This window comes from Rhinolophus ferrumequinum, chromosome 25 (assembly GCF_004115265.2).
Source record: "Rhinolophus ferrumequinum isolate MPI-CBG mRhiFer1 chromosome 25, mRhiFer1_v1.p, whole genome shotgun sequence".
Lineage (NCBI taxonomy): Eukaryota > Metazoa > Chordata > Mammalia > Chiroptera > Rhinolophidae > Rhinolophus > Rhinolophus ferrumequinum.
The window spans coordinates 14,058,560-14,082,996 of NC_046308.1; the positions used below are offsets into that span (position 1 = coordinate 14,058,560).

The 24,437-nt window shown below is 51.6% G+C and overlaps 1 protein-coding gene across 1 annotated transcript in view; it reads right to left on the bottom strand.

Moving 5' to 3' along the window:
- Positions 1–3,997: 3,997 nt before the first annotated feature.
- The window catches only part of UBE3B (ubiquitin protein ligase E3B), a 53,840-nt gene continuing 33,400 nt past the window's right edge, over positions 3,998–24,437 (bottom strand). The window contains exons 17-26 of the mRNA XM_033097650.1: positions 21,823–21,942; positions 17,357–17,533; positions 17,118–17,228; positions 15,687–15,824; positions 15,296–15,361; positions 13,268–13,326; positions 10,736–10,918; positions 10,175–10,286; positions 7,193–7,285; positions 3,998–6,179 (exon numbers count right to left, since the gene is read on the bottom strand). Of these exons, the coding sequence (XP_032953541.1) occupies positions 5,988–6,179; positions 7,193–7,285; positions 10,175–10,286; positions 10,736–10,918; positions 13,268–13,326; positions 15,296–15,361; positions 15,687–15,824; positions 17,118–17,228; positions 17,357–17,533; positions 21,823–21,942 (1,251 nt within the window). The 3' untranslated portion in view covers positions 3,998–5,987. The remainder of the gene's footprint in view (positions 6,180–7,192; positions 7,286–10,174; positions 10,287–10,735; positions 10,919–13,267; positions 13,327–15,295; positions 15,362–15,686; positions 15,825–17,117; positions 17,229–17,356; positions 17,534–21,822; positions 21,943–24,437) is intronic.

A 24,437-nucleotide genomic window follows, 5' to 3' on the forward strand; every position in this document is an offset into this window, starting at 1 on the left:
ATCTGAGAACCTGTTTTCCCAGACACGAAGTGGGCCTCCTAACAGTGTGGCATTCGGCCCTGGCGTAAGTGATCCTACAGCTCCTCCTTTGATTAGTTCTGCCTCCTCCCCCCACCTTGGTGAGCTCTGTAAGGCAGAGTGGTGCCCATATTCTTCCTGCCTGTACCCCCAGCCTGGAGCGTAGGTAGGGCCTACGTGTCTATTTGTTGGATGAATGAACATGAGCCTGAACTCCTTGGCAGTCTGGCTTCTTGGGCTGACTCCTGGCTGGGACACCTGCCAGCTGCCAGGCCCATCTGGCACCATCTGGGATGCACGGCAGACTCTAGGCGGCCCCTTACTGCCCCATTCAGGGTGATGCTATGCTCCCTTCCCTGGACAGTGTCCCTGGCTGGGACACGCGCAGGTCAGGGAGAGTCAGTGGGGCCAGGACCTGTGGGGAAAGCATCACTGAGCCTGATACGTGGTACCGGAGCAGGCAAAACTGTCAAGAGGACAAAGTGTCGCTGTGTACCTCCCTCTCTTTGCTCCCAACTTCAGGCTCCCCTGCTTCCCCCTGTAGTCCCCCTCGATCTGTTTGTACCCAGTGACTTCCCCTCCCCACCGCAGGGGACATCCAACACAGACCCTTCCCTGAGGCAGCAAAGCTAATGGAGGTTGAAGGGAGACCGTCGGAGTCACAGACCTAGGGCTGAATCCCAGCTCTCATGCTTTCGATCTGTGTTGTCTCTTGCAAGTGAATCCACTTCTCTGAACCTGTGTCCTCATTTGCAGGATGGACCAGCTACACTCCCAGCATCCAGGGTCCCCGAGTGGATTAAATGCGACCCCTGTGCAGAAGGCTGAGTGCAGTGTGCCGCTGGGGTGAAGGCCCCAGGGATGGTGGCCACTGCCTCTACCATTTGTGGTATGACACCCCACTCTTGTTCTTGGTGACCCATGTTCTAATTCCCTCCGTTCACCAACTGACACCTTTGGTCTGGCTGTTTCCTCTGCCCCGAATCCCTACCTTCCTGTCTGCAAAGTGGAAACCCTCTTTCCAGGCGAAAATAAAAGAACACATCCTTTTTGGCCCCTTCTCGCCAAGCAGATGGGACCTGTTTTCTTTGATCCCCATGTACTACTGTCCCATTACCATGGAGATGCTTTTTCAGGTGGGACTCACTATGCCCATTTCTCAGGTGAGCGTGAGGCTCGGAGAGGTGGCCAATGCTTCCCAAGCAGTGAGTGGCCGGGCCAGGCTTAGCACCCGTGTTCTGACCCCACAGCGCCTGTCTCCACCTCGGCCCCGAGCTGTTTGGAGGTAATCAGGACAGGCATTATTACTATTATTACTGGGATGATTTTACGGATGAGGAAAGAAGGTTCAGAGAGCTGGAAACCTGCTCAGGGTCACTCAGCCAGTTTTTCATGCCAAGTTCAGGGTCTCATCCCTCTTACTGAATGCTGGGCCTGGCTGGCGACAGGCTCTAACCCGATCTCCTTAGCGTGAGCCTGTCAGGAATGCGGGCACCCGGGCCCACACGGACCTGCTGAATCCGGATCTCCCCGGTGGTGGTGACCTGGCACTGGGATGCATGGAAACGTCTGAGGAGCTCTGATTTGGGGTGATGGTTTCAGCTTCCTCTGCAGGCTGCTCTGGGGTGAGTGACGCAGCCCCTCTTCAGCGGGGCTTCTTCTGTAGTCACTGATGGATTCTTGCCGTCTGGCTCTCATGCGGAAGGGGCTGTAAACCGACACAGACCTTACCTCACTGCATCCCAGCCGCAGAGTCTCCCCACCGCTCAGACACCCCTCATTGCCAAGGGCTGAGAAAACCACGAAGGGAATGTGGCTGTGGTCCTGCGTAAGGCGGATGCTGTGCCATGTGTGGTGGGGACTCCGGGTCTGGCACAGGAGCAGCCAAAACCTGGGGGTTGAGGGTGAAGCCCAGCAGAAGCTCCTGGGGGCGTCCTGCTAATGTCAGTGACGCCTCCTACGTCGTGAGGAGTCTGAAAAACGAAGGTAACTCCAGAGAAGGCGTCAGTCAGGTCCCTGGGATAAATGACGACTGTTGTAACAGCCATGAGACACCAACTGTCCCTCAAAGGCCCAACATAGGCAGGAGCTTTTTAGGCAACGCTGCATGGCAGGTGCTGCTATCGCTGCAGTGCAGGGAAGGAACTACAGCCAGGAGCCCCGAGAAGCAAGGGGCCTGGACTCTGGCCTCTCAGCTGGTGAGTGGTGGGGGTGGGGGTGGGGGGTTGGGAGGGGCATAAGCTCCACAGAGCTCACAACAGGTCATGGGGAGCCCCATTTTCTTAAAGTGAAAGGTGAGGAAATGTAGAAAGGGGACTAACACCTGAGTGATTTGGTGCCAGGAGCTGAGCTGGGTGCACTCGACCCATTACTTCGGTTAATTCTCAGTGCCCCTGAAGCAGGCATGGAGACTCTCAGGGAACACATGCAGAGGCTGAACCCCAGCCCCCAGTGACTCAGAGCCAGGAGTGAGGGGCTGGGTTAGCATGTCGGACACGCAGTCCACGGCCCTTGCTTTGCTTCCTGGACAAGTGCACTGAATGAACCACTTTTCAGAGTTCTTTAGCCGCTCTTACCAATTTAAGAAGTTCCAGGAAATAAGTCTGAGGCCCAGGAGAGCCCTGAATCTACCAGGTAACCAACCCATCTGTCCACACCCATCACAGCCTGGTATCTGCTAAATTAACAGGACAGAGGCCTGTGGCTTCCCTGCAGTCAGAAACGGTGGAGACCAGTGTTTCTGAAGCTGTGTTCCACCTAAACATTCTTTGGCACTCACAAGTTCCAAAGTATTAATACAGTCAGTGTATTAAAATTGTCATTTTAATGTTATTTTCCCCAGTCATAAAAACAAACTTTCTTTACAATGATGACTTGTAATTAAAAGCCACAATGTCGGGGTGGCTGGATGGCTCTCAACAAGGTTGCCGGTTCAATTCCTGCATGGGATGGTGGGCTGCGCCCTCTGCAACCAAAGACTGAAAACGGCAACTGGACTTGGAGCCGAGCTGCACCCTCCACAACTAGATTGAAGGACGACTTGGAGCTGATGGGGCCCAGAGAAACACACTGTTCCCCAATATCCAATATTCCCCAATAAAAATAAAGAAAACCCAAAAAACTAAAAACAATAAAAGCCACATCACAGAATAAGGCTTTAGATTTTTAGGTGGGTGTGGCTCACACTGGAGGCCGCCGATGTATTTGGGGGACTTTGCAGATTTTTTTTTGTCATATAAACGCTCAATGTGAGAAAGACTGCCCTGCAAATTCCTCTTGGATGCAGAGGCTGGTTCTCAGTGTTGTAAAAGGGCCCATCAGGCTTTCAGTCTTTCTTTCCTGAAACCCTGGATTTTCACCGGCCAGTGTCCTTCCTGCTCCGATCTTCAGGCGCCCCCAGGCCAGGGGAGGCAGCGAGAACTTTCAGGTGAAGGGAAAAGCCACCCAAGGTAGCGATGGAAAAATGAACGGGTGTGAGATGCATTTTTCTGCTGAGTGTAAAGCTGGGCTTGTTTAACAGACTGACAGGGCTATGTCCTGCATCGCAGAGGGAGAGAACCGAGTACGCCCAGACGTAGCTGTAGGATTTTGTTTCATATACTTCTGAATTGTCTGGATTCTTTTCAGCGAGCACCTCTCACTTTTGTACACTACTGTGTGATACATGTGATCCGGGGAATCACATGCCTCTGGGAAGCGGGTGAGACGGACGGGGGCAGGGATGGTGCCGAGGGTGACTTCGTTTTAGCTCAAAGGTGTGACTTCTTAAGACAAAACCGGAAGCAACTATGACACACTGTCAACTGCTGTTAGCTCTGTGTAGGCACTGGGACTTGGGTGCCGGTTCTATTATCCTCTAGCTGCTTTGCACTGTGGGAACCTATGTGCTTGAGCCCCAGCCGCCCCGTCTTGAGTGACCCAGGCATGTGGTCGGGAAAGGCTCCTTTGCAGAATGAAAAGCAGAACACAGCCGTCGGGTGCTGTAGTACAAATTTAATAAAGCCTTTGATCACGTTTTAATCCATAAGTTATCTATGAAAACAAAAAAAGCAACTTTGTAGAGCCATCAAGAGCCATTGAGGTGTCACTGAACACCAGCTATAAAAGTACAGATTTAGTGTTTTAAGATAGTGCAACATTTCCAGCTGTTGAAGAGAATTTAAATGAAATTACAAACGACCCCTCCTCATCAAAAAAACAAAGTTGATGTCAGTGCTTAGAAGCCGCTCCTCCCCCAACCCCACACACACAGGCAATAAAAATCAGGATGGGAACAAACTTCTTTGGGCAGGTTGACAACTACGCAGGCCCTAGCATAGGTGCACAAGCCTGCTCAGCACACACACACGTTCAGAAGAGATCGTCAAAGGGACTGAGCATTTGAACAAGGTGGCAAATCCACAGAATCAGAGGTTACCAACAAACCTTAAGTCATATCAAATTCCTGTCTCTCTTTAAATTCCTGGCCGTCTTTCCATAAAAGTAAAAGACACAGTCTGTTCTCCAGAAGCCAGGGGCTCTAACACAGCCAGGCTTGGACCCACACAGGACACTGGCATCCGGCAGAAACCCTCCGAAGGAATCTAGACGACAGGTCTTGTCTGCTTTGCCGCTGGAAGGTGTTATGGTGCTTGGAAGAGAGCTGGAAGCCCTAAGCCACTCCACAAGCCGAGGAGGGACCCAACACTCCTGGCTTCGGTTCTGGCTTCAGTCTCGGTGGTGGGGACGCACGTGGGACAGGACGGGGTGGGCGAGGGTGGATGGCTGTCAACACAGACCACTACCACAGCCTCTGCCTCAATTCCCTGGATCCAGAGGTAAAGTTCTCATGATAAAAGTCAAGGATGAAGACAGAAGAGCACAATGGATTGGAAGAGAAAACAAACAACATAAAATCCCTACCACAAAGAAAACCAACCCAGAGGGTGCATAAGTGTGCTCAGCCTCCAGAGCTGAGTCAGTCAGTGCGAAGGACTCCCGGGTTCCCTGTGCTGAGGAAGGAGGGGTGCAAGACCCAAGCTTCTTGGGATTTTACAACCTACGGGGTAAAGCCTCTGCCCAGATGAGACAGGGACCTTGGCTAGTGTTTCTTACTACACAGCAAGTGAGCCAAACAAGCAGGAGAAAGGCAGCTGCTTCTAGGGAATCGGCAGGCTATGGTGACAGCCAGCGCCTTCTAGAAATGGAGCTGCTCTCAGGGTTAACAGGTTTTTTTCTCAGAAGCCCAGGATGCCAAGGTGAACGCACAAGACAGGAACAGCCCAGTGGCGGCTCCTTGGCAGCTCGGCCTGCTGAGGACTCGGCGCATCGGAGGTGAGAGAGGGGAAGGGGGTCTGCTGCCGTGCGGAATGCGTGGCTTCCAGGTGGGAGCAGCGCCCCAAACTTCCTGTGCTCCGGGCCTCCCGGCAGGCGCCTCTGCTTCCTGGGGGACCAGGTGGGCCTGGCTGGGTGGACTAGAGGCAGAGACTTTGTTGGGTGCATAGAGGCTTGGCAAGGCCTTACCTGAGTAGAGTTTTCAGAAACGGAAGGAGAGCGTTGCACGCATAGTAGGCTTCATGCACTCGGGCCCGTGTCGCGAAAACCACTCTGGGGCCTTGAGTGCCTGGCACAGTTCACTCAGAAAGTTAAGGAAAGAGAAGATTCACAAAAAGACCAGACTATCAAAAAGAGAAGCCCCTCTGCAATCACAGGCCTGGGCTTCAGGCCACTGGGAAGCAGGAAAACAGGACCAATGCTGGCGGAACCTGGAGGTTTATTCTCAACGTCTCCTTCCCCTTTGTGTCACCTGGAGAAGGTTGGGTAGCGTCGTCTCGTACCTCTAAAGTTTCTGAGGCCACAGGGGAGTCTCATGGCTATAGAGTGGTTGGGGCTGCATGTCACCTGTCTGTCACCTGGAACGCTGCCCTCCTGGAGCCGAGGGCCCCGGCAGACCAGTCCCTGAGGGCAGGCAGTCCCACCGGGGTCGGGAGCTAGGACAGCTCAAAGCCCGTGTTCATGCTGATGGCGTAGCGCAGCTTCTCCCGGAGGACGCTTTTCTTGCTGTAGTTGGGCAACTTGAGCAGGTTGAAGCAGGTGGAGGAGGTGGGCAGACGGCCGCCTGGCTCCCGCTTGCGGATGGTGAAGAAGCCTCGGAGAACGCTGCCCAGGGTGTCCCCCGTGTCCTGCGAGCACAGACCACGGCCTCGGGTTGGGAGGTGCCCGGCTCGGGAGACGGCAGGGACCAGAACGGGTGGCCCGGGAGAGGACCTGGCAGCCCCTGGGCGATGGGCAGAGTGTGGCACGTGGCCCTGGCATGGCTGGGCCTGGGAGTGCGGGCACCGCTACCCGAGGCTGGCCCTCAAATGGAGCGTAAGTCGCCTCGAGAGCTGAGTACACAGAAGCAAACCCCACTCCTTGAGCCCTGCATGGGAATCCTGTAAGCGCTCGGAAATGGGGCCTTCTGGTTAGCTGCAATTACGGCTGGTTAACTACTTTTCAGAGCCAGGATACTGTAAAAATACTTTGGGTACCAAAGCATTTCTGGGTGCAGCCTAACACTGATTTCCTCCGACTGCCAGCCAGTGCTATGGCTGGTGGCAGACTGTAATTTGGGGCAGACTTCCTTAAACAAGGGGGCTAGTGTCAGACAAGGGGGGTTCGGAGCCCAGACTGTAGCATCCTGAAAGGCAGAGACACTCAGAGGCCACTGGGGTATTTTCAGGGGGGCGGGGGAGACGCTTTTAACAGCAGCCCTATGTGAGCAGCCCCTCCACCACCACGGAGCTCAGTTAACAGCCCCTGCACATTCATTCTGCCTTTGCAGAGGAGGAAATGAAGCGGCCTTCCCACATGTGCAGCCAGCAGTGGAGGAGCTGCCATGCCAACCTGTGCCTGTCCAGGCCTAGGCCCATGTCCACCCTCCTCCCACACAACCTCTCAGACTTGGAGCCGTGGCTAGTCCAGCATCTACTAAAAAGTGCCCCCAGCTGCTGTTGTGTGAGGGGGTAAAGAGGAAGGGACTGGGAAAGCTGAGGCCCAGAGCAGCCCCGGTCCGTCCACAGGCGCCCTCTGCAAGGCCATCCTGCTCTCCAGCCCGAGACTGAGGCCCCTGCCCAGGTGGTGAGGAGCCCAGCTGCCTGCCCTGCGGTGGGCTCAGCAGGCAACAGGGGGCGGCCGACTCCCCGACCAGTGGTACCTGATCATCCGACACTTCGACACAGCGGATGGAGAAAGGCGGCTTGAGGTAGGCGAATCCCAGGAGCGGGGGCCTGGAGCAGCTGGTCACAAACTGCAACACAAGGCGGGGTCAGGGGACAGTGTGGGGCTTGCGCCCCCTCAGAAACGCACCCCTACAGTCAGCTGTTCTCTTCTGCCTTCTCCAGTCACTGTCTCATTAACTGCTGTTCAGCCAGCAGCACAGGTGACAGAGGGCACATTCTGCCCAACAACTGGGACACATCTCCCATCTCTCCTAAGGGCGCTGCTCTCTGGGGCTCAAACACCTGAAATCCACACCAGTGGACATGACTCGCGGACACTGTGTGGCTGAAGAGCCTCCCCACCAGGGGCCGGATGTCCAGCGGGACTGGCGTGCAGGCAGCGGAACCACTACGGACTGACAGCCTTCCTTAGAGAGACACTGTGCAATGAGGGCACCGGAGAGGAGGTGAGTGGCACAGAAGAGAGGGCTGTGCCAAGGGCTGAGGGTCCTGGAGCCGGGGTGCAGGAAGCCACGATGAGGATCACATGACAAGTGCCTGCGCCCGCTTTGCACCTGGCTTCCTGCTCGGCTTCTCAGCCATGTGGGGAGCATGCGCAGGTGCACTCACCTGAGCCCCCGGCCTGCTGGTTTGCACAGCAGTCTGAGCCCGGCCCCTGGGGGCCCTTCTGTGACAGGCTAACCTGCTCTCAGCACACAGACAAAATTCAGGCCTCGGAGACAGGCGGAGGGGCAGACCAGGCACTGGGCACACCACAGAGGGCCTAGGGCAGCCAGCCACGCTCTCCTGCTACTCTAGGAATTCCTTGCATCTTCCAGATGGCAGCCCCTGTGTCACTTCTCCAAATGTGCTGCTAGCTCGTGTCTGGGCAGAGACACCGAACTAACCTGGAAATCCAAACGATAACTCGCATAGGGAAGTCCTAAGAAACCGTTCACTTTCTTTAGTTCAACATTGGCCCAAACTGCTTTCCCTTCTCTAGGGGATACAGGCACCCGCTACTTACAACACCAAGCTTGCTTCAAAATTCTGTGGCAAGCTGCATGTTTGGGGCTTTAAGATACACACTGCCGTTTAAACAATGTTATAAAATGGTTGTGAGAGTCCTGAGACCATCCAAAGACATTTTATATCCAAAGTCATGCTTCAAAAACAGTTTTTACAAAAGTATTGACGAGATCTATTACTACACTAATGTATTTTCTTTCCCACCATAAAAACCGTTGCAGTACTTCTGATTTAGAAACTGCTGAGTTTCCACACTGTGCTGAGTGCTCTGCGAACCCAAGCTCATCTCCTCACTCCACAGTGCTGCGTGACGTGATCTGTTTTAAGGGTAAGGAGACAAACCCTGAAGCATCTGTGCACAGCCCCATTCAGCCTGCTCAGACTGCTGCCTGCTGCAAGCTGGGGCTGGTACGAGGCGGGAAGGGGGCTCGCACCATCCTGGGGCAGGAGGAACGGGGGGCACGGGAAGCCCCCAGATGCTCTGCTATCCTTACACGTAAAGAAAGCACAGTCACATCCACTCCTGTACAACAGGTCTGTGGCTTCCACCCGGCTCTGGGGCCTGTCTGCAGCCACAGCCACAGGAAAGGACAGGCCCATGGCAGGAACTGCAGGTTTGGTAACAGGCTCTCCAAAGGCACGCGCGTGTACACATACACGTGTACACACACACACACACACACACACACACACACACACACAGACACGCCCACCGCATGGGGCCAGGACTGCAGGCTTAGGAGACACTGGCTTTCCTCTGTTCCTAGGAGAGGCAAGGGTGAGCAGTTGGTTTTACAGGTCACCAGAGACTGTTCTGCCTACAAAGACACTGCTAGAAAACCTGAACTGACTTTCTGAAGAACCAACAACTGGAACGACGTCCACCTGCTCACCCCGAGTCCCCCGAGACCTGCAGAGACGACCAGTGTGTGTCTGCCTCTGTGGGCTGCAGCGAGGGCTCCCTCCAGGGGAACAGACCCTCCTCAGGACGGCAAACCAAGGAAAAAGAAAACCAAGCCCGCTGCCATGTCAACTGGTGGCGATACTGTCCCTGCTGCTTCAACAACTGAGGTCTCACATGAGACCATTCTAGGAATCCCAGTGTCCAAAGGAAAATATTTCAAGGCACTTAAATTTACCCAGAATAAGGCAAAATGTTCGCGATGAAATATGAAATGGAAGAACAGGTGGCAAAGCGATATTCCATTTTTATAAAAACATACGCATCCTACTTAACACACAGACAAGTGTTTGTCCATCCAGGCACCTGTAAAACACTCTGCCGAGGTCAATAAGAAAAAAACAACACAGCAGCAGTGGGGGAACATTTTGAACATTACAATTTTAAAGACACCAGTACTAGCGGACCTGGTTACTGTCAGCCACTCTGTTTGGAAAAACATACATGAATATCCGCCTACTTGATCGTGTGCATTTTATTGGGACATTTTGTGTGTGTTACTGCACGTTCACACTGCTGAGAAACAGTACACAGACGCTGTCCGTGGTGACTAGGAATGGAGGGTGTGTATATCCTACACTGTAGGAACAGGGATTGTTTTCAAGTTTGCCTGTCTATATTTTCTTAATATAACACCCTCACTTCGGTAACGAAAGGAAAGTTAAAAAACAAGATGTCAGCAAGTCCAGCACCGGCGAGGGGCAGACGGCGTGCCGAGAGCAATAAGCACGCCTGCCTGCCCGCGCGGGCCTGTCCCTGCAGAGGGTATGCAGCAGGCTCACGGGCTTATCGGACGCAGCCCTGTCTCGTCTTGAGCCCCTTAGGTCACTGCTTGACCTACCAGCTAGCCCTGCCTATGGGACAGGACGTGCTGACGACAGGAGGTCCTCTTGATAACTGCACTGGTTTCCAGTGTCAGCTGTTACATCTAGGTTTATGAGAACATCTACGTACACGTGAACGCAGGCATAGGTAACATAGGAAATACCTTCAGAAACATTGCTCTCTCGTCGGGCGTGAAGTCGGAGGCCAGAATGTCCCAGAGCCAGGTAATTACCCTGTGACTTCCATGAAAACCACCGTAGTACACCGTGTGCTTCCTGGAAACAATGCAGACAACAGGCTCAGCCACACATTCTGCTGGGCGCCTACAGACACTGACAGGCAAGGAGGTTAGACGACTGGCACTGACGACTGACTACTCTTTAAGCCACAAGCGCATGCCTTCACAAGCGCATGTCCTGGAAGCGAAATGGGCAGAGAGGTCAAGAGCTGGCCCTGCAGCTCCCAGGCAGAAGCCAACAGGAGATCCTGCAATACTATTTCCTGCGCCTTCAGAGAGCCCTGCAGTCCTCAAGATGTGCTTCCACTTCCCAGGCTCTAGGCAGACAAGGGGCTGAGCTTTTATTCCAAAGCCATTCCCCCAGTGACTAGGGTGCACTTGGAGGTGGGCTCCTGAAACAACTCTCCCAAAGGGACCCAACAAGGGAGCAGCGTGCTTTCTGGGAGGCCTAAGAATTTCACCCTCTCCCCGTCACTTGCTCCTTACTTTAAATCTTCCAGATCAATCTCAGCATTGTCACCGGAAATGAGACGCTGTAGCTCAGGGGTTGAGAACATCCGGATCCAGTCGGGCTTGATAATGGAACGGAACCCGCTAATGAGGGCAGCTGTCTGGTTTTTGATTTGAGTGTGCATTCGAAAATGTGCCATCAGATGGATGTAGCTAATTCTGTTGCCAACAAAAGAAAACGATGGAAATTAACAGGGCAGGGCAGGCTGTTCCCAATGGACTGAGAGACGAGTCCAGTCATTTCTGAACCATTTTAACAAAAACAGAAATAGTCCCAGAGCACTTCACCAGAACAACGGAGAGGACGCCGATGACAGCTCTCCTGAACGGTACACTGTGTGCCACTGTGGGTGCGTTGAACAAGGGCAGTACCTCATTCACTCCTCCCAAACAAAAAACGATAAACAGGAACTAGTGGGTAATATACATCAGGATGACACCCCACTGTGTCAAGAAGCCAAGTGAGACATTCTCCAGGTAAGGAGAGGGCCCTTCTTGGTACAAAGGGTACTTTTTGGACTTTAATTTCATCCGTCTGGAATATACCAATTAAGTTATAATTCAGTCCTCCAATAAGCTTTAAGGCACAGAGTAACTGTTCCATGTTGAAACTTCGATCAAACCCTTGCTCACCTGGATGGAGAGTCTAGGCCACGAAAAGGCAAGCCTGCAGAAAGTTTTAACCAAACGCAGTCGGCTTACGTTTAGGTTCAACTGGGAAGTCAGAGCACGAACACAGTTCCAGGTAGACCTTCAGGTCTGCTTCTATGGACACAGTGATCGCCTCTACAACTTTGGGATCTGAACAAGTGAAATACGTTCTGGGAGGCTTGTTAGCATCGCTGGTTTCTTAGCAAACCGTTTACTCAGAGATGAAAAAACTTGAGCTCGGCCCAAACGCAACTGTTAAAATTCCCAATTAGTACAGTCCAAGTACAACTGTTTAGCCCCACAGTGCTCAGGTCTGAGTCTGACCTTGAACAGATCCCTATTTTAAAAAATTATCCAGCAGTGAACTTGCACATGAATACACGTAAATATACCTTCTTCTATTATTGTTACTCCTTTCCTATACGCTTTGAAACAAGATACTAATCCTGTTCCATTTTGCTGAGAGACAGAGGGAGTGGGAGATCAAATATTCCTCCTAAGGAGGGGGCACTGGCACTGTTAGGCCTCGGAAGGTAGTCTGTAGAACCGAATACCCCTGCCCTTCTACTGACGTTTTACGCTAAGAGCACGTACGAGTTTGTGAAATACTTTCCATAGGTGGTTTCCAGGCAGGGCAGGAATCACAGTCCCGACACACGCTGCCCTGAGCCACGGCCTCTGGTGGGTGTACACACAGCTTCTACCATCACCCCCCCCGCCTGAGGGTGGCAAGCAGGATGTGACATGTGACATATCCGACGATGGTGACGATCACTGCTCTCATGTGTTAAGGCCCCGCCTTGAGCCAGACACACTGGAATGTGTTTTACATGTGTCATCTCACATGATGTCCTCTGAAGGGGTGGTGACAGGGCAGGAGGTGAGGCAGGAACAGGATCCACCCAGGTTCTCTGATGCCCCCGGGCAGTTACTCCCACCCTGTGTTCTGTTCTTTCCCAGTTGTCAAACTAACACCCCATGGCCAAGAGTCAAACGGGTGTATTTCAATCACAATGAGAAGCGGGTTTGTTCTTCGGTCGGGATAAAAGCTCCCAAGCGTGCAAACTGACTGAACCACCCCACTCAACTCGGTGCTCAGGAACACTGGGCTGGAACGGGCAACTGATCCGAAAGACTCACCAGGTGGGACTGACCTCTCCCTTGTCACTGACGAGTGACATTCAGATTAACAGTTCAGATGCTCAGCTGAGCCTGGCGGCAGAAGACTGACTGACAAAAGGGTCAATATGTACTCTTCATGCCAGGTTTTCCTGTTAGGTGAGAACAGCACTGGGTGGAAACAGTGCATTCAGGGGTTTTGCTTCTAGGGAGCTAAGTTTGACATTTATGATAGATTCCTAAAAGCCTGTTATCTGTGACAATAGATGCCGGGCCTCAAAATCTCCCGTCTGAGGACCTGTCTGCTGCATTTGAATTCATTACTGTGTGTTCTCAAGAACAGTGTTTTATCCGACTGCCACATGCTATCATTCCCAAATGATCTGCCCCTCCAACGTGTCTTTCCGCCTCTGTGCCCTCTGGGTTCAGGACTGCATGCCTGAATGGCTCAGAATCCATCTGTCTGAATCTGGAGCCGTCATTAAATTCCTAGGAACGCCACGGCCTGGGTGCCTCTGACCTTAGAAGTGCTACTGCAAAAAATAAATTGTCAATTCTTATTTTGCAAATCGAATTTAATACGATTTTAGCCTATGAACTGTAACCAGTAAATTCCATTATGATATTTATGGCCTCTTTCTACTTCAATCTATCTTAATAAATTCTCAAAGTAAGCCCGGAGAGCCAGAATGAAGTCTTTTCAAGTGGTGACCTTAAAAATCGAATTGCTATACTCACTTATTTTCATTTGTAACAGGAATGGTCTTCCCTCCAGGAATCAGTTCATGGCAAACAAGCTGGGAGAGAAGATGGGGAGCAATTACTCCAGAGGATGCTAGTGGGGGAATCAAGCTTCCTGGAGACGAAAGGGCCCGACGCCAATGTCCATGATAATGACAATTAAGATGAGACATGTTTGGAAACAATCCTTTTCACAAAAAGCCAGGGCTCAATTACCAGCAAGCAGATGCTGCGTGATCAATATAAAAGGTTTCTTCTCATCTGATCCTCGTTCAAACATTTCTATTAAGGCTTCAAGATGTGGTGGAGGGGAATGTGTTAACATTTAAGAACACAATGGGATGTTTATAAGCATACCCTGGAATACTATGCAGCTCTTTAAAAAAAATATGATGAAAATTTATATCATGGACACCTGAAACCTAATTGTTAGTAATTTTACTAACAATTGTCACCCCAATAACTTTAATCAAAAAACAAAATTTATATTATTGAAAAGCAGGGGAAAAAGCATGCATGGTATGGTATCATTTCTACAAAAAAGAGAAAAAAAAATTACACGCGTGCCCAGGGAGAAAAATCTTGAAGGACACAGGCCACCAGTTAACAATGGCACTCTCCAGTCACCAGCACTAGTAGGTGGTTTTCATTTTCATGCTCCTTGTATGGCTGAATATTTGGTTAGGAGTGTGCGTTATTTTTATAGTCGGGAGAGAAAATTAAGAATGTCAGGAGGAAGATTCAAAATCTGATTAAAGATTTATTTGAAAACTATAGAATCAACTGCTTTCCTCAACTTCAAGAACTTCACTGTACACCTGAAACTTATACAAAGTAATACTGAATATCAACTAGAACTGGAAAAGAAAATAATGAAAAAAAAAGAACTTCTGTGGGTCACCTAAAATTCAAAGAATGCGTAATTTTAATAGAAATTCTATTAACGTAACTCTAGAGACGTAGAAAGTTCGAAAAACAGTGACCTCTAGTCCCACTGCTGTCTGCATCTTGGGGCGCGCCAGAGATCTGAAAGCTCGGAGGGCCCTTGGGAATCACCAGGCCTGATGTTTCCCATAAAGGGCTCCAGGGAAACACCTTGTCTGTGAGCCGCTATGTAGAGAATCATTCTGTGAGATGGCATTCTCTTTCTCTGAAAGAGGAGGTCTGTGATCAAATGAGTTGGGAAAAGTTGAGGTGAACATAAGCCAGGTTTCCTTCTCACAGGCTTCTCGGAGCCCTTACATGCCAGAGTAGGTCTTCAAAGGGAGGGCAGGACATGCAGACGTTTATAGAGTGTCCGGTGACACGGGCCCAGCAAGGACTCATGTTTGGTCAATGGGACTTTTTTGAGATAAGGAAAGTGTGGCCTGGGGAGACTGTGTGACCTCTCTGCGGCGACACAGGCAGGGCTCCAAGAAGCCCGTCCGCAATACTAAGCTCATGGCATGGTTTCTGAATCGCAGCCCTTAGACGACATGCAGAGAGAGGCTCGTGCTGGTAGGGACGAAACTGGAAGGGACTGAGGGCAGTTCTGAGAAAAGCTGAAAGGAAAAACTTGGGGAGCAAACACCCCTGTGCCACGATTCCAAGGGTCTTTTCTTTCTGCTCTGCTCTTTATAACGAGTGGGAACCAGGACAAGATTCTGTTAGAGGCACTTCGTCTCAGTGGTTTCTTCCTTCTCTCTAAATCACAATCCTCCGTGTGTGACTGACAGCTAATCCTCACCATAGTAACGAAAAGCAATATTCCAGCAGAAATGACCCAGAGTGCCACCTCGGCCAAGTGAGGGGAGAGAAAGCAAAGGCTGTGTCAACTGGGAATGGCAGGGGAAGCACCCTGCCCTCACTCCTGCCTGGCAAGGCGGGAGAATGGAGATGGGCGAGGGGGACGGAGGAAGAGAGGCCGGCCAGCCAGCCCGCCCCTCCAGGTTTGTGGACCTCCTGGGTGAAGCAGCAAGAGCAGGGCAGGCCTCAGGAAGCCCATGGCGGGGAGGGAGGAGAGCTCGGCCACACAGGCTGACTTACCTGACCCATGACGTCCTCATCGTATGACAGCGTCAGGCCCAGGTCAGCGATATCCCCATCATAACGCTAGTACAACAGAGAAGGGGAAAGTGTGGGCACCCAGGAGGGCCACCTCCTTGAAGACTTCCACACTCCTGTCCCACGAGGCCTGCTCGGGGAGTAACGGCTGTGGCTGCCCAGCCGTGCAGCTTGACGCACAGGAAAAGGCCCCTCATCACCTCGAGGATGGCGGCCGGCAGCATCAGGCCTGAACGGCAGTGCCCCGAGGAAGCCACGCGGGGGCCTCTTTCCACAGCAGGACCTCTCGTTCCACCACACACCCTGCTGGGCTTCACTCCTCTCTGCGCTCACACCAGCGCTCAGCACAGCCCTCCCGCCTTTCCCCACTGACCTTAATGGAAGTGAGGTTTTTATAGAACTCGGAGTCCAGCGACGGCAGTTCATCCACAGAGCTGTAGAAGACGCTGTGGTGGTGCCCGAGCAGCTGGCTCAGGAAGAAGGATGCGAAGGGCACGTCCACCACAATTCCCTGGGCGAGGGGACAGACAGAAGCTTGCCACCCGTCCAGCCAGGATCCCGGGTCAGTGACCGCCATCTGGGGCCACTCAGGCTGCCCATCCCACCCCCGAGGGTGCCAAGGGCATTTCCAGGCATTTCCTAAAGTTTCAACCTGGAGAACAACACCTCCCCAGCACTTAACAATTGAGTGTCTCCTGGGGACATTACAGCACAGTGGTTAAGGGCATAAGCTTTGGAGCTGCACCGCTCAGGGATCAAATCCACGGGGCCTCAGCTTTCCCATCTGTAAATAGGGAACAGCACAGCCTGTCAGTTGTGACAGGGCTCCAGAGCTCCTGCTGCAGCTTTCCTTCCTTCCCGAGGAGCAGGGCTTTCAGGGTATGGGGGGGAGGGTTAAGTGCCACCAGGAGGGCGTTCTGCCAGCTCAGCCCAGTGGAGCGGGACTGGAGCTACGTGGGCCTCACCGGAGCCTGCAGAAGTCCACCTGGCCCTGACCCCACAGAGATTGAGAAGGGGAAGTTCAGACACCTTTCTTCTTAACGACAGTGAGGATGGCACTCCATTTCCCCAATAAGCAGGTCCAGGCACCATTGGAGGTGTTCCCCCTATATTACCTCATTACCATCTGCAGTAACCAAGTAACGTATTATCTCCACTTTACTGACGAGAACCTAAAGAAGGGACCTAAGAAGGAAAGCGACTTCCACGCACAGTCACGTAGCTAGCCAGGGAGGACCAGTCGTGTCAGTTGCTATGGGCTATGTCCTACCTTCATGCTCTAATCTGCGGGCATCTCCCGAGCACCTCTGGCTCACTTCCAAGCACTCAAATAACAAAGGATTTTAAAACAACTGCAGCTACTACCAAACCCCACAGAACGCCGCCCTCATACCACCTGGACTCCACTTGGAGACCTGGCTCTGGCACATCACCCCTCACCCCTCAGGAAAGCAGAAGGCTGGTTTGGGGCTCAGGCTGGCCTGGGGTCAAATTTGGATTCTACCACTGAACTAGCATTGGGACTCCGGGTCCCATCGTGACTTCTGGAAGCCTCAGTTCTCGCACCCCGTACACAGGATAGCAGCAGCACCCCAGGACGACTGAGAGGATTAAATGAGACAGCACACGGATAGCACTGCGTGTTTTGTACAGTAATCTTGCTTCCTGTCCCTCTTTCCATGACTTTATCCTAGTGACAGGTAATTTACATGGCTGGGCCTAATCGCATACATGCATACGAAGCCCAGCGGTATTTCTCACATCTTATTTTCCATGCCAGTTCAAGGCTCTGGAACTCGCCTACCTCATATACAGCTTTCCCCAGCATCTTGCCCACAAACTCGAAGAGCTGCAGGTAATTCTCATGAATGTAAGACGTGGGCGAAGGGTAGAGCCTCTCGTCCCCACTGGTTGTCTGCAAGGCAAAAAGGCAGAGAGAGGCGGAGGTTAAAAGCCCTGTAATGAGCAAGCCCAGTCCGTCACGTTTCATTTGTCACCCCGAATCTGGCTACTGTCAAGCCCGCTCGCGCTCCCCTTAAATACCTTGAACAGGTTGAGTGCTGGGTCAAATACCCTCTTGATGATCTCTTCCAAGAACTCCTTGAAAACACCGTCCTGATCAATTCCTGCCTCGTCCACCCCGAGGTCATTGACGAACTTCACGCGGATCACGCCTTTCATGGCATGCTGGGAAAGCTGCCGCAGCTGCTCGTAGCCGTCCTGCCAAGGGCAGAGTTATAGCCCATTAGGAACACAAGGCCTTCTGCATAACTCAGGGCTCCCCTCAAGGCCCCTTCTCCCGTGAGCAGCTTTCCCAGTGTAAGAAACGTGCAAGTCAGGATGCATGGGTGTATGAGAAGAGTCATTCTCACCCGCTTCAAACGCGAGCCTGTTAAATTCCTTTTGGGGGATGTGACTTTACCGCTGTGTGGCAAGGGGGGGGCTTTCCTCAAGAGGATGCAGGGCAGCGAGACAGGCAATTAGACAAGATGAGTCAGACAAGCTCTTGGCCATCAGACAAAGGACAGCAGAAACCGAGACAAGATCACACCTGTATTTTAATGCTGAGCCTATCTTTTAGCTTACGGTAAAAATCAATCAATCAATCTTAGAGTGCTAGAAAATGAAAAATAAAAATACCCTTCACCTTCAATTCGTGGTATCTTCCCCCAGAACCTGAAAGGCCTTGTGAGTCATGCTGAGGAGTTTAAATTATATCCTGCAGGCAATGGGGAGCCCCAGAAGAGTTTAGACAAGGAGCAGTGTGGCTGGCTTTCGGCTGGCAGCAGAGCAGACGGATAGCAGGGGACGGGGCAGAAAGCAGGCAGACGGGGCGCAGGAGTGATGCTGGGCCTGGACGAGGGCAGGAGCAGACAGGAGAAGCCTCAGCGTGCTTCTGGCTCACATTCAGCTCCCTTAAGACACGCAGCAGGTCAGCACGTCTCCCCTACCCAGAGCTCTCGGACACAACTTCTGAGTTTTCCTGCTAATCGTCCTCCGTAGTTTGCCTCTTGATTCTAACCTGCTGAGGTCTTCCTGGCTCCCGATTCTGTCTGTCATCTAACATATTTCTGGCATGTGGACACTGATAAGCAAGCTGCTAAGGTTTTTATTTCAGTGACTGTAAAACAGTGCTGAACAGGACAGGACCCAGGCAGGAGGCCTCTGGGCCGCCATGAGGCCCCTTCGGCAGGGTGAAACCTACGTCTTTAGATACTGTCACATAACATCCTGCTGAAGCCACCCCACATTTCCCCCTCAGTCACAACGGCGGTGCTCTCAGATGTTTCGCTGACAGACACCATCTCCGTGGCATCCACCCATCTGCCACTCTGGCCCCTTGTCACAGAGCAAATGAGGCCAGTCTGGTAAGACCTGTTTTGGAGAACCCTTGCTGCCCTGCTGTCAATCACATTTCCCTTGTGATCCAAAGGACTGTCTATGGTGGTTTCCAATCTTAATTCAGGGTTAAGCTCTAGAGTTAAAGAGCACGGAAAAAACGACCTGTGCAGTCCCATTAATCAGCTGAAGGAACAGGAACACAATTTTGAGAGCACAATCCTGAAAAGTGCCTTTGTGCACATGAAGTTTGAGAATCCTTCCGTTGAAAACAAGGGAGAAACAGGAAGTCACCATGCAGCTGCTGTAGCATTTAAACCATTCTGCCTAAATTTGAGAGAATTATCTTGGCACTGACTCGGGGGCCGGTGGAGAATCCAAACGTGGTCCTGCTTGCCTGCAGGACTTCCTCCATGCTGCGTGAACACGAGGCCTCCTTAACTGTAACCCACCAGCAAGGTGTTCGGGTTTCGCGGATTCGGTGAGAAGGGCGTGTGAAAGAACTAGCACGCAGCCGGTGCCCCGGAAAGTGTGCTGGACTCAGATCTCAGCTTGGCTTCATCAGCCCCACGTCAGCCTCTTCCTTGAAAAGTAGAGAGAAACTGCCGCCTGCCTCCTCCGGCGTTATTTCCTGTCGCGCTTTCCCCCCACCCTCCACGGCACTCTGGACACTGGTGTTGTTACCGGAGGATTAGCTCTGTGCCCCTTACGAGGGTGAGCGGGAGGAGGGCACGCCTCTTCTCTACTGCATTGCAACAAGCAGACGCAGAACGCTGACCCAGGGACAGGAGAGCTGGCTTTGGTCTCCAATGACTTCAAGACCCGATATCCAAGTGACCTGACTGAGGAGCTGAATTTCTTTGGCCTCAGGTCTGCCACTGACAGGGTGAGGGGCAAGGGGTGGGCAAGGGTGCGTGTAAGGTTCCTTCCAGTCCTGAAATGCCCGAGTTCCAGCCCCAGGTCACACCTGTGAGGGCAAGTCATCCTGCAGGATGAACACCAGGTCACCTGATACGGAGGCACTGCCTTCAATACACGCTATTAAAAAGGAAACAGAAAAAAAAGCCTTGGATATCTAAGTCTAATATCAACTTTTTGATGCCCCCTTGTGTCCAAATCAAGCAAAGGCCACTGGACTCTCATGTTTTAATCAAACCACCAGATCATAACAACACTATGGTAACGGAATAAAGGACCCTCTCCCCCTAATTCAACAGGGACACCAGTGATCAATTTCATAATGAGATATTTCTAGTGGGACGTAAAGAGGAAAACAGACTTTGCCTAAAACCTAAGACAGACATCCCTCTTTTGATGTCCCTGAGTGACGTGTTTAAAACAGCTGGCTCGAGCAGCCAGGATGCCACATGACTTTCCCATAAGCAACGACACTTGAGGAGGGAGTCGGTCGGGGACTCCATCCCTCTCAGGAGACAGCAGAGTCCCTGCCACCCCAGACTTCCGGTGGGTGCTGGTCACATCGGAGGGGGAGGATGCGTGGTGGGACGGAGGAATTTAAGAGACAAGAGAGGTGAAGCTGGGGAAAGTGCTGGAGAAGGGAGTATAGACAACACGACGGGCTTTTTCTATTTCGAGTCAAAGTGAAGGTCGCCAACCGGTGGCCCATCGGTTGAATTCGGTGGGAAGACAGGAATTATCTGACCTTCCAGGTACTTTACAAAGTATCATTAGTACCCAGTATCAAAAGATCTGGGGAATTCACACAAAACCCTGAATTTTGGCCTTCTCTTAAAAAACGAGAGAATCCTGGAGCCCAAACCTCCGCTGACTGTTTTGGGGGAGCACGTGTTCTCCACCTGCCCACTCTCTACTGCTCCCCGACACAAAAGCTGGATGTCAGTTGTCATTTATCAACTCATTTGTGGGGCTGTTTCTCTTAAGGAGATCACCTAGACTGAGGGCTGTGTTTGCAAAGCAGAGGAGAGCAGTGGAAGTGAGGGATATTTCTATTTGTTCAGTGTGCACACAAGGTGCCCCTGCGCTGCGACCCTCTCAGCTAGCTTTCCTCACTCCCATGCCCTGCAGGGTCCCTGTGGGCACTTACGAGGCTTATCCCTGCTTTTGCCAATGTCAAAAATATCATCGTCTACCGCATGCTGCCTTTCCCAGTATACCTCAGCGTCCGTCACCAGCGGTCAGGGAAACTAAACAAGGGCTCCAGGAAGGAGGGTGAATGCCGCCAGGGAGAAATGTCAGCATGTAGGGAGGAAGCGCTGCAGCCACTGCTGTCTGCTGGTGGCTGGCTCTGTGGCCATGGCCTGTCCTGGGATGCCATGACTGCCCTACGGTGGCACGACCTACTAGGGAGGAACCGTGGCTGGAGTGTGATAACAGGTCTGACGAGCAAGCGCGGGCAAATCAATCAGGCCTAGGCTCTCCTGGGAATGGGCCCTTGGGGCTCAGTCACCAATCCCACTGCTGGCAGGACCCACACATGCAGGCAGGCTGTGCACGGCACAACCGTGGGGGGTGCAGGGGGCCACGCCCAAGTCAGACATTGCAGGTAGACATTTACGATGACAATGTCCAGCAGACAGTAGTCAGGGTCTTGTTCCCACAAAATCAATGTCTTCTGACATATGGAAGCAAAGTGTTCTGAGGACAGGCACTTAATTCTAACTTGCATGAAGTCGCCACACCATGGTAATCCGGGACACTGGCTTTGTTTGGCTAAGGTGGGCCGCTTCCTTTTTATCTCCTAAGCCTCTGACTACAAAGAACTTCCAGCTCTGTGACAAATGCCTTTCCCAGTAGGGCTCAGTAACACCTACATTCCAGCCTCCACAGTCACAGCTGGACATCTGGGCAAAGTGCCTGCCGGGACAAATGGAGTTTGCACAGACATGAGATGTCTGCACGTGGCACTTCCTGTCCTCATTTCAAAGAGGCACGAAGTGTTTGATGCTCTAGCCCAGGGGCCCTCGTGGAGAAAAGGAAAAGGAATACTGCACCGCAGGTCTGAGGCACTAAGGACACATTTAATCATGCAGCTCTCAGAGCAGGAAACGAGACAAGTGGCCGCTTTCCTGCTCCCACAGCCTTGATTTCAGTGCCACTAGATCAAGGAGTGACAAGAAGAGTTCAGAGGCAACAGGTCATCCACTAAAAACCCCTCATTTCCCAGAGCGCACTTCTGTGGGGTCTCTCACCTCCAGCATCCGGGATCGGCGGATAGTAATATGTGTGACGTGGGGGGAGGCGGAGCTGGTTTCCACGAGCCCCAGTTTCTCCTTCTCCTTGGTAACCATGTTTCGGAACAGGAGAACTCTCTGAAACGAGCAAAGATGAGAATAAAACAGGGTCAACAACGGATGATTCCCTCAAACACACTGTACGAAAGGAACAAAATTTACGTCACATGAGCTGCAACCAGAATGGGACACTTTGATACGTGCTGCAGGTTAGAAGTGACTTGGGGGACAGTAAACATTCCCCAAACACTCTTGGGAATTAAAAATATAACCAAATACATGCCAAAGAATAAAGGTTCCAGAACGAGTCGTCTGGCTGCAGCTAGAGGCCAGCAAAGAACAGCCTAGGAGCAATCAGTCAATAATTCACCATAAAAACCTGGTGGCAAGACAAGTTTACAGAGGTGGCTTTACACAGCCGTGCCTGTTTTAAAGGAAATCAATATTATAAATTTAAAAAACAGAAACATTTCTAGGGCAATTTTTTTCACTGTCAGAAATTTTTTAAATGATCCTACAGAATAAAGGTTCCTGACCTTTTATCTGCCTCCTCTGTGCCCTGAAGCACACCGTGGTCCCACTGGTAATATTTCTCAATTACTGTTTGAAAAGAACCTTCTCTCTCCTTTCTCAAGATTCTGATAAGCTCCTTTAGGCAAGCACTGACCCTTTACCCCATGCTGGGTTTGAGAATCACTGCTGTAATAATAGCACTTCAAATAACGGCAGCTGAATGAATATATAAATCCAACCACAGCTGTTTTTCAGTTTTTTTAAAATGGGAATCCCCTCAAAAGTCAAGAGCTTTGTTAAACACAAATAAGAATAGTAATAAGAACAACAGTAATAATAAGGATTAACCATGTACAAAGGGAGACTAGTGCATTTCATTTGATCATCTATATTAACTTATGAAGGAAACATGCTTGTAAGAGAAAAAGGAACTGCCAACAGCTTCCTAAGGAGAGATGTATTTGGTGTAAGGGCTACTTTCAGCAAAGCAGCTCGATGTGGCTAGTTCATGAGTCTAGAAATAGGGCTGAAGTGCTCTGCAAAGCGCTAGGGGCTCCAGGGCCACGTGGACAGGAGAGCACAGATGGAGGGAGAGCGAGGAGGCGGGCGACGTGGGAGGAGGACACTCCCGCCTCTCCCTTCTATGGTGGGGGAACTGGAGGCGGTCAGAACAGGTATTTACCTTGTGTGGAGCCACGTAGCATGACTGTTTCCGGGGACCCCACATCATTAGTATGACCACCTGAACGAGGGGTGTCCTTTTATGGAACGTGAAGCAGAAGATGAGCTTCACATCGGGTTTACCCAGTATGGGGCAGAGACAGCATACACAAAAGCAGAGCTGCAGAGGTGCCCATGAGACTGTGCCCATGTTTCCCTGAAAATAAGACTGGGTCTTATATTAATTTTTGCTCCAAAAGATGCATTAGGGCGTATTTTCAGGGAATGTCTTATTTTTTCATGTACAACAATCTACGTTTATTCAAATACAGTCATGTCATCTTCTTCTGGAACTTCGTCATAACGTACTAAATGCATCCGTCTGGCTGACGATCTTAACTGGGGCTTATTTTTGGGGCAACATGGTAGCCTTGCAGGAATCAAGGAAAGACTGGATAGGGCTCTGGATTTCCAGGGTGCGTGGAAGGTGGTTTGAGGCAAACTTAACCAGCTCTCAAGGGGCGGTAAGACCTCAGCAACAGCAGAGGACATCTGGTTAAGGATCATTATCCCCATTTTGCAGATAAAGAAAAGGACTCACCCAAGATCACACAGCGGGTGGGCAGACTCAAACCCACAGCCCACGCACAGAACACCACACCACACAGCTGCTGCCCAGCCCACATGGCACTAAGCCTTCTAGGCCAAAACGAGAGAGAGAAGCTATAAGTCCCAATTGGGAGATGAATGTGTACAAGCAAAACGTAAGAAGAGTGCAGAGGCAGCAGTGTTGTGTGTGTGAACTAGGCAGAGTTGGGGCTTTGAAAAGTGTTAAGGAAAACGAGAAAGGCACCCGCTTGAGTGAGATCAAGAACAAAGGAGAGATTCAGCCAGCCTTTAGGGACCGAGGGCAGAGTGGTAACAGGAAAGGAAGCAGGACTGGGGATATCCTTTACCCTCCAGCACGAATGAATCATGGCAGAAGGTGGCACACCCCCGTGAAGCGCAGCCCGAGACAGGCGACAAGTGTGCCCTCATGGCTCTAACGCATCAGACCTCAGACACCCTCCCCGACCTCCTGGTGCCATCACAGGGAGCAGGACGGGCCAGGAGACGAGGAAGGGCCCTATTTTCCCAAGGGAGGGACCAGAGAGATTTTATGAGCCAAGGACAGAAAGCCTTGATGGCAATCTTAAGCAAAAGGAAAAAATGGTGAGGGTTAGAATACACTCTGGACTCACAAATCATGCAAACTACTCTCCAGAGGTTCCCACTTTCCTGTTCACAGCACCCCTAATGGCTCAGCAGTATTTTCACAGCACTCCAGGGTCAAAAGCAATACTTAACAGTTCCATTTACTTGGTAGTTAGGTCCTAACAACGTAATAAGTATTTATGAGC